The 10,007-nt window shown below is 47.0% G+C and overlaps 1 protein-coding gene across 2 annotated transcripts; it reads left to right on the top strand.

Moving 5' to 3' along the window:
- The first annotated feature begins 3,179 nt into the window (after positions 1-3,179).
- Positions 3,180-10,007, top strand: SUMO2 (small ubiquitin like modifier 2). Of its 2 annotated transcripts, XM_086473449.1 has the most exons (4): positions 3,180-3,370; positions 5,101-5,232; positions 8,310-8,381; positions 9,935-10,007. In XM_086473449.1, exons 1-4 carry the CDS (start codon positions 3,350-3,352, stop codon positions 9,995-9,997), a joined length of 288 nt encoding a protein of 95 aa, XP_086329575.1. In that variant the 5' UTR covers positions 3,180-3,349; the 3' UTR covers positions 9,998-10,007. The 2 variants fall into 2 exon arrangements, with proteins under 2 accessions (XP_086329575.1, XP_086329576.1); XM_086473450.1 differs by lacking the exon at positions 8,310-8,381.

Here is a 10,007-nt window from a genome sequence, read left to right on the forward strand (position 1 = left end):
TCCTTATAAAACTGCTGTAGGAGAACGAAACAAGGCATGGAAATATTTTAGGAAACAACAGGTGGATTTTTTTTTTTTTTTTTCCCAGAGATGGAATTTCTCTGGAATTCTCGCTGTGATGCGTTCCCCTTTTACTTCCCTTCAGCTCCCTGCGTGTAAGAGGAGGAGCTCAGAGAGACAAAAAGCTTTGTCTTTGCCCCCCTCTGCTGCAGCCCGGACCCTGCAGGACTGGGTCCTTTGTAGTTCCCAGTGTGCCTTCTCCCCTGCCGCTCGCTCGAGTGCTGCTGTCTCGCCAGCTATCTTGGCGGGTTTTGGCGCTCCGGTTATTGTTAGCTCCCTGAATCTCCTGTATAATGTGAGTTTCCTCTGTTGCTATGAAAGGAGAAAAACCACGTAAACATGAGGTTTGTAGAAACCCGCTCTGTGACTGGGGCTCTGCGTAACTGGTGGCAAGACCAACGGTGGCACGGCTGAAACAGGTTTCAGCTTTTTTGAGCTGCAGCGGTAGCGAAATCTCATCGGTTCCCGTAAAATCTAGCATATTTCCCTGTCTCCTTTTAAGCACATTTGTTGCGTTTGTGACGCTGGCCTTACCGTGTGTCTCACTTAGCGCCATTCCTGCATTCAGTTCTTGCGTGCCGCTCTCAGGCCTTGACCAGTTTCGTCCCACCTCCCAAAGAAATCCCCCTCCTGGAGCTGCAGCACCCAGGTCTTCAAAGAGGGAGGGGGAAGAAGTGGCGAGAGCAAAATAAAACGGGACCGTCGAGCAACATCAGTCTTGTGACGCCCTTCCTCACAGCGGTGGCTTCTCTGTGATGTTGCATCATTTCTAAAAATAGAACTTAAGGTCCTTTGGGAAATGGCACTTGTCTTTTGTTCTGTAAAGTACCCCGTGTGTTTGGAGTCTCACTTTAAAAAGCTGTGTAAAAGGTAGAAGAGTAGAGTGGGGTTTAAGATGCTTTATTTCCTTGCTCTCACATGTAGTCCTGCTTCTCAGAGGTGATAATGGACTTCAGAAGGTCCAAATGGCATTGCCCATTGCTCTTCAGAGCTAAAATAAAAGGTGAAGGGAGGTCGTAGGGGGCTGATACACCATCAGACTGTGCAAGGGGGATTTGTACAGAACCGCGTTGTTTTCTCGAGCCACAAGTGCTTCTTGCCTCCCGGTCGCTTAAATAAAGAGAAAAATAATAGCATGAGTAATTAAATGCAGGGAAAAGAGGCAGGGTAGGCTGATCAGAACAGTCTTTTGATGATAAATCAAGGAAAATGACACAGGTAGGAGTGGAAAGTACAGCTCAAAGGAGTATCTGTTTGGGTCGCAGTCACCATTTAAAACAGCATCTCAGCTGCCTTCCTGGGTCAGACTGAGCTCTTCCAGTGCCTGTGATTTTTCCAGAACTGACTCATAAAGACTCAGCACAATACTAACGCTAAACACTAAAAGGTTCTACGAAATTGTAGATTAAATTTGATCTTTCAGAGCACTGAAGCAGAGGAAAGATTTTACAATATATGGGAGCCTAGTCTACAAGGAGATGGTGAAAGACTTCACTGCCTGCATACTGTGGAAGCTCAGCTGGCTGCGTGGGCCATCTTCGCTGCCTCAGGTAGGGTTCAGGCTGTGGGATTTTCTCAATTGTGGACCTGGGTAAAGGTTTGGCTTCAGCTTCCTATCCTCAGCGGGTGTTACTCTTCTTCAACTTCCAGACAATTGCAGTAAAACAAAGAAATCCCAGTGTGTCTGCACTCGGAAGGGAGGTACTTCATTGGAATGTGAAGTAATGTGACAGAAGGCAGAGGAGGGGGATCAGAATCAACAGTGAAAAGCGAGACCAGGCTGTGCTTTGTTCGTGAGTTTCTCTGCCAGTGGTATTTTACTACTTGAGTAGTTTATTCTGGATAAACCCCGGCTTGTAACGTCTCTGAAACGGTGCAGGAGGTGCGTTACATGCAGGCCTTGGTTTTGTCATCTGAGGAGCAGAGGGGGGGTGTGACCATGTGGCCACCTCTGTGTCATGATCCAGAGTGTATTCACCACATGGAATGGTGCTGGTGTGGACTAATGCCCACCTGGTAAATCCACCCTGAAGTATTTCAAGGGTCAATTTTGTCAAATGATCAAATCAAACGATTGAGAAATGATGGCAGTGGGTTAACACAGGTGAAGAAAGGCTCAGAAACTGTTATGCAGCAACCTGTTCAGTGAAATCCCAGGAGTTACTGAGAATTTCCTCCTTCCCTCCATTGGAATGAACTTGAAGGAATCGAATCATTAGTAGTATATCCTCTTATTTATAATTTTTGAGGTGCTGCACCACGTCCTTAGCTTGTTGAAGAATGTAAGTAAACCTTGATTGCAACTGTTGTAATTACATTCAAGATGCGTTTTTTCAGGCGTGGCAGAGAGGCACAGCGGGTCTCAGTTCCCTCTTCAGAAGCGACACGTATTTCACGGCAAACTCACGCCTCGCCTTCCGCGGGGTGCGGGGCGGGGGGGGGGGAGGCCGGGGATTGCAGAAGTGCAGTGGATGGCTGTCAAACCTTCCAGCCTGTCTGGGTGTCATCCGTGAAACGGAGAGGGCCGCGAGTAGGGCGTGCGGGGGGGGGGGGGAAACGCGTGGGGTCTGAGGAGGCCCAAGAGGAGGCCGAGACGGAGGGGTCGCCCGCGGCGGAGCATCAGGGAAAAGGTGCCGGTGGGGTGAGCGCAGCAGGCCCGACAGCGAGGGCAGCCAGCAGGGCCCCCGGGTGAGGCGCCCCTGAGGAGGCCGAGCCGGGGGGTGTGTGGGGGGGGGGTGTGCCGCGAAACTGGCGGGCCGGGGCGGGCGGCGACGGCCCCTCGTCGGGCGGTGGGGAGGGGCGCGGGGCGCCGCGGCCCGGCGGCCATTTTGCGGAGGACAATACCCGCCGCACGGCAGGGCCCTCTGCGCCCGGCGGGCGGGCGGGCGGGGCGGGGCGCGCGCACGCAGCGCGGGCAGCGGCCGGGGCGCGCGCACGCTCCGCCTCCCGCCGCCGCGTTATGTAACGGCCGGGGCGCGCGCGCGCTCCCTCCCCCCCCCCTCCCCGCCTCCCTCCGCCCTGTCCCCGCCCCCCCCCCCCGTCCGCTGGGGCCCAATGGGCGGCGGGGCCGCGCGGAGGGGGGGCGGGGGAGAGCCCGGCGGACGGGGCGGGCGCGCGCACGCACGGGGGCAAGGCGCGGCCCCGCGGCAGTGCGTGCGCGCTCCCTTCCCCCCCCCGCCTTCCCCTCTCTCTCTCTCCCTCTCTCTCTCCTCTCTCCTCCGCCGCGCTCGGTCGGTTCTTCCCCCCCTTTGTGAGGCGCTCGGAGTGGCCCGGACATCGCTGACTCGCCATGGCCGACGAGAAGCCCAAGGTGAGGCAGGCGCCCTCCCGCCCCCCTCCGCCTCCCTCCCTCGCCCCCGCCGCCTCACTTCGCCCCTCAGGCGACGGTGGCGGCGGGAGGCCAGAGCCCGGCCGCGGGCCCGGCCCCGGCCTGGCCAGCCGGCGGCCTGAGCTCCGCCGCGCCGGCTTTGCGCGCCATTTTCCTGCGCACCCAGGCCGCGGCCGCCTTCCCGCCCCGCCGGGGGAGGGAGGCCGGGGCCGCAGCCTCCCGGGGCGGGCGGAGGATCCCCGGGGAGGGCGGCGGGGAAAGGGGGGGGGGGGCCGAGGGGGGCGAATCCGGGCTCCCTTCCCGCCCTCCTCAGGGAGAGAGGCAGGTCCGGAGGCGGTTGCTGCTGTTGCCTTCCTCCTCCTCCTCCTCTTCGAAGGGCCGGATCCGGCCTTCCCTGCGCGGCCGGCGGTGGCTGGGGCTGGCTCGGGCGCAGCATCCCCGCTCGCACCAGCCTTTGGCTGGGGCACTTGCCAGCCCTTTCCCATACGGTGCTGGCGGGAGCGCGCCGGGGCCTTTCCGCCGCGGGAGGGGCGGGCGGGCAGCGCTCCTGCCCCTTTTGTGCTGCCTCTCGCCCCAGCTCCTCCGGCCGCGGGAGGGGCCGCCCGGGGGGGCTCCTGCGGGCGGAGGGACCTTCGCTTTCCAACGGCAGGAATTAAAAAAACAACCACAGCGAAAAAAAAAAACCACAACAAACCCACAGCCAGGGAACGCCGCGCTACCGCCGTTCCTTTTTTTTTTTCTCTCTCTCTCTTTTTTTTTTTTTTTCTTTCTTTTTTTTTTTTTTTTTTTTTCTTTTTCCCCTGCCTGTTTTTAAACTGAATTCGAAGGCGCCAGAAAACAACAAACGGCGTCGGGCCGGTGTGCCGGGGCCGGGAACGCGGCGTGCGGGGATCTGTCACATGGCGGGGACCCGCACCCGGCCCGGGCCGCTGCTCTGGCCTCGGGTCGCTGCTCCTAAAGAAAACAAAGCTGCGAATGCTGCCGGGCACCTCGGGAGCGGGCGCTGCCTGGGGATCTTCTCTTTGCCGTGTAGTCTGGGTCGGAACACGAGCAAGGGAGTTGGAAGTTGGTTCTGTGCAGTTTCTGCGTGCGGCTTCTAATGGAAGCGAGAGGATCGGACTGCTTATTTAGGAAGGTCTTTCCTTAAACGTTTTCTGAAGGAGAGAGCTTCGTTCTTTTCAGATTTTGTCCTTTTCAAATACAGTCCTTTAAAGGATCCTGAAATTTTCTTCAGAAGTGACTCAACTGATAGAAAAAAGTTTGAGATATGGCAAGAGAGAGACTTGATAGTGGTTGAGATCATAGTTATAACGTAAATAACTTTATTGCTTTGATTGGGAGCTGTAGTGTTGCATGTTATTGTGCCCTTGATAGAAATAACTTTTTTTTTTTTTTCAATTTGTTGTAAAACAACTGGTCTAGTAAGTCTTCAGTGCTACTTTGCATGTTAGCCAGTCTCAAGAATGACAACTAATATTAGTAAGGTTTGGGTTTTTTTTGCACGTGGCTCTTTTTTAAATTTTATTTTCAAATAAAAAGCACTGACATTTATTTCCTGATGAATCAAGTTTCAAGTTGGTAAAACAGCTATAATACCTTTATTTCCTCCTTTTTAATGACCTGTTGCACTTTGGTAAAATGTTAACTTCTTGTTTCATACCTTTTTAAAAAAAAGGGTTTTTTTCTTTTTTTTTTTTTTGTTTCCTCAACAGGAAGGAGTGAAGACTGAAAACAATGACCACATTAATCTGAAGGTGGCAGGGCAAGATGGGTCTGTGGTGCAGTTTAAGATTAAGAGGCATACACCACTTAGTAAACTAATGAAAGCCTATTGTGAACGACAGGTATGGTTCTTGTGTGATCATCAGGAGAACCGGTGTCTGGGGGAGAGGGGATCTCCATAGAGACAGATGAAGACAGTAAAGTTTTAAAACTATGTAAATATGCAAAATTATCGTAAAGACTTAACAGAAATTAATTATGTTGTGGAAAGTGTATTGCTCTTAGGGTCTGTTACAGAGTGGACTGACAGGGTCGTGACAGGAAATGGGTAAAATAAAGATGTGTTGGTGTCTTCGTGAAATTGCATTGTAGGTGGAGGCTATTGGGAGGCGACTGTGAACTCTGCTGCTCAAAAATGCCAGTATGGAAAGGGTGGGTTAGGAACCTGCGGTATGAACTTAGGCTCGAGGGTTGAGTGATAACCGGAGGTACTTTTACAACTCTGAGTAACGTCTTGGTCTGGTCATAGACTTCCGATCTATTAGCTTAGTATTACTGTATTGAGAGAATATCGATGAGTATTCCAGAGTTTAAAGGTGTCTGATGTCTAGTTTGAGAAGGAACTTGCACGTTTAATGATGAGCTTTGTTTTTTCTCTTGCGGCCTAGTTGTCAAATTAATCCTCTGAGGGACACAAAAAAATGTGTTTTGCTAGTGTGGCAACTGCAGCCAACCCGCTAGGTTGCAGCATCTATTGGAAGGTTTAAAAACACCTGTATAAGAGTAGTGCTGTTTAACATTTTCTTCTGAAGCTTTTGGTTAGGAAAATTTTGTCTCTGCTGTCTGTGATTTTTTTTTTTTTAATGACTGCCTTTAAAAAGTTCCATCTCTACGAAAGCATTTAGGACTGGGGAAGGTGTTTTGTTTTGTTTTGGTTTTTTAAATGCAAATATACACTAAGGAATACAATAAAATCAGTATAAAATATTGAGGTAACTATTTCACCACCAAGAAAAGCAAACTCATTCACATACGGAGTGGTAAAACCTCTTTGGTTTAGCCTTTGCCACAACAGGATAGTGATGGAAATAACAACAGGGAAGATCAGAATGAAATGTGTGAACGTGTTTTTGTATGCATGTTCTGGGGATAAAGTGGTGAACGTTTGAGGCTGTGGGCTCATTTTTCTTACCTCTGTCACACAAATTCGTGTTATATTATGTAAATTGCTGTGTATTGCTTTTTCCAAACAAAGTGCAGTTATATCTGTCTTTTTGGGAGTTTGAGGATTGGTTGATTGTAAAGTCCTGGAAAGTTCCATTTGTTCCTCAGTTACTTGGATACAAACGAAAGAAAGGTTCTAAAACTTTTCACCTAAATTTCTGCTCTGCTTTAAAAAACCAAAACAAACAAAAACCCTCAGGTATCAATTGAAGAGGAAAAAAAAAATATCTGTAGAATGGGAGACATTTTTTCTGATTTTACTTTTAAGCTAGTAGGTATCCAAAGGATATTTCTGTGGAGATGGACTTGCCTTTAAGTTGTATTTCTTAGGTGCTTACTTCTCAAACTTTGTTTAAAAGCATTTGTTCTGTGTGTCTCTCAAAGTTAGATTTTGTTTGTGTTTCTAACTAGGTGTGCCCAATCTTAAAATCGTTAAGCTGCAGACTATAGATTTAATTTTGGAGAGGTGGAAGCTACATCTGGTACAGAATTTAGCAGCTTTATAGAATGAAGTATTGCATGTAGTAGACCTAAAATGGAAGTAACTAAACCCTGAATGATAGGTTTAGAAGATGAAGACTATTTGTGATTATTGTAAGTGGGGGGAAAAATAATCCATGGAATATACTTAATTTTTTGTGGATCCTAATCTCACCAAGGAACAGTTTTTCAGTCTGTTTTCAGCTAGCATTTATTCAGCTGATAAAGTTGTCAGGAACCTGCAAAACCCGGCACTTTTGGAATAGGAAATAAGTATTTTAAGAAACACAAGGTTGGAGAAAAAGGCTCAAACCAAATGTTGCTGTGCAAAAACGTGTTGCTGCCATGACGCTCAGCCACATGGTTTTCTTAAGATCGTGTTCTGAGTGAACAGTGCAGAATCTTAGTCATGCAAGAGACGGCATTTTGCTGTGAACTACGAAGTCTTACCAAAAAGTTTACTGATGTTCTTTATTGAAATATTTTTCCTGACAGATCAACTTCTTAATACTAATTTATTACAGTGAGCTTTCTGTTGTGTGCCACATCGGCTCTTGCATTGCTAAATGAAGGCTTCTTTCCTAGTTCAGAGATACCAGAGCAGCACCGTGCAATACACGGGATTTACTTCAAAAGTGACTTTTTAGATGCTCTGTAGAGAGAGTAGGTAGCATGGGGAAAGAAGCAGACATCAAGGTTCTTGGTTCTGGTTGTGTCCTCAAACTCCATTCATCATCCTTTGCAGAATGTAGTGTGCTGTAGAATACCTTCGAAAACTTACTTGTGAATTTGAAGCTTTTGTTATTAGTAGAAGGAATTGTTGCTCCTTAGTTATCTTTCTGAATCTCTTGGCTCAAGCGAGACTGAGAAGTAGTCTTTTGGGGGTGGAAGAAGTCAGCAAAATGGCTGTTGTATGGTAGACATGCTAGTTCAGAATACGGTTCAGTAGTACTTTGATCCATGGATTTCTTACTAATAGGAATTCACAGTCAAAAGGTTACCACTGCCTACTCTTTGCTGCGGCAGACTAATAGATGGTGGTTGCATTTCTGGAAAAAAATATAATCTTAGAATACCTTTTGCTTTTGGGGAAGATCAAAAAGGAGTAGTGAATATTACTGTTTGACATTCGTTACCTGAAGTGTTGCATCTAATTTTTAAGAGAATTATTATTAAAAATAACTATAAAAATCCTGGCCTTTGGGGTGAGACTTGTGTACTAGAAATTGCTTTATTTTAACTGGCAGTCAGTGGGGGCACTGTTGCTTCTCTTAGCTGCTGGACACAATACAGTTTTTAATACAAAACAGATTGCAAGGATTTGTAGTGAAATGCCTTAAAGTCAGTGCGTGAGGGGAGTACGAAAACTGTATCGTGCATTATGAATGGTGGCTTGTAACGATCGTGCTGCAATTCCAGTGTCAAGTGAAAGAGAAAACTGCTGAGTACTTTTACACCAGACTTACTTCCCTTTGTGTTACTTCTCTTTGTCCAGGGGTTGTCAATGAGGCAAATCAGATTCCGGTTCGATGGGCAGCCAATTAATGAAACAGACACACCTGCACAGGTAAACCTCAGAAGCAAGACCAAAGACCTGTATTTGAAATTTGCTGCAGGAGTTGATGCTTCTGTTTCGTATAAAATACTTGCATAGTTGTATATATTAGTGTATTTACCATTCTTTTGGTTAAACTAGTTTAGAATTATTGGAAATGGAGTGTGAGCTTCTGCAGCGTTTTGAATTATAAGTCTGTATCACTGTAGTAATAAAATACACAAATGAAGTACAGGGTACAGATGGTGAGTCTTGTAAAACTGTCACTTTATTGAGTCACGGCTCTAAGATAAGAATCGGTAAGTTAAGAATTGGGTTTTTCCTGAAGCAGTGGCTTTATTTATTTATAAAAGCTTGCCAGGATGGTATTGGAGATCCTATTTGCAAACTTGCAGTTGTAATACTAAAGTAATTTTCTGTTATTTGTAACTTGAAGCTGTTTCAGCGGCGTAAACGTTAATGAATACTGTGAAGTTTGGCTTGTCTGTTTGTAACTGGTTAAAAGGGAGGCCATTCCGAGAAGAGACTGTGACTCCTTGAGTATTTTTCTGTACTGCTCCACGTAGCTGTGTTTTAATCAGCCTCTCCAAGTGGTACAGTTTTACAGGCTTTTCAGAACCACTTATTATAAAAGAAGGGACTCCTGGTTTTAGAAGGTTTATAGTAGATCTGCATTTTCTAAGCAGTTGGTCCGAAGAACGTGCCTCTCATGGGCACAATTTATGCAACTTTTTAGCTTGGAACACTGATAATTGAGGCAACAGGGTGCTTTTCTCTCCATCCATGTTAAGCTGAAGCTAAGGATCAGTCTATTTATAGCTGTGGTAAATGCCATAGACCAGTTTGTTTTCCTGGAGCAGAAATTGAGACTGTTCAGAAATATAACTTAGTTATAGCAGCTCCTTCAGTCTTGGTGCAGACTTTGTCAGTAGGTAGTGCTAACATCCCAGGAATACCGACTGTTAAAATTGCGGTGAAAAAAGATTTATATTCATGAAGTATTGCTTTCCTCACTGGCAGTTTGTTTCATTGTTGACCATGTAAGGTATTTTTAGGTTTTTTTCTGCTTGCTGGTGCTCAGTTTTGCTGTCCTGTTGGGTTAGGGGCCTTAATTATAGTCTCCTTTCTTCAGTGCTGTGGCTGAAGCCCATTTGCACATTTGAACAGCAGCAGCAAAGTGGAATTGTGGCAGTGTTCTAAGGTAAACTGAGGAAGTAAATAGGCGAAAGAAGATGCAATGGCAAAGTAGGCAACAGAATTAAAACGTTATGAATGCTGATATTTTCCATAGGAGTCATGCAATGCACCCTGAAGTTGCCTATTAGAATTCATTCTAGGACAACAGCTATCAGCTGGCTTTTTTTTTTTTCCATGTGATTTCTTTGCTTTTGAGTTACAGCAAGGTAGGTTAAATGTACAAAGCGATGATGGTGGAGGGGAGCAGGGCTGGTCTGGTTAGGTTGCATAAAAAAGTAAACACGGAGGTAGGAAATATAAGAACACCCCAGCGTATAGTAGGGATCTGAGAAGAGTTGAAAACCTTTTTCTCTCTTTTTCTGCTGTAGTTGGAAATGGAGGATGAAGATACAATTGATGTGTTCCAGCAGCAAACAGGAGGAGTTTACTAAAAAAAACAAA

This window comes from Leptosomus discolor, chromosome 15 (genome assembly GCF_034619465.1).
Source record: "Leptosomus discolor isolate bLepDis1 chromosome 15, bLepDis1.hap2, whole genome shotgun sequence".
NCBI lineage: Eukaryota > Metazoa > Chordata > Aves > Leptosomiformes > Leptosomidae > Leptosomus > Leptosomus discolor.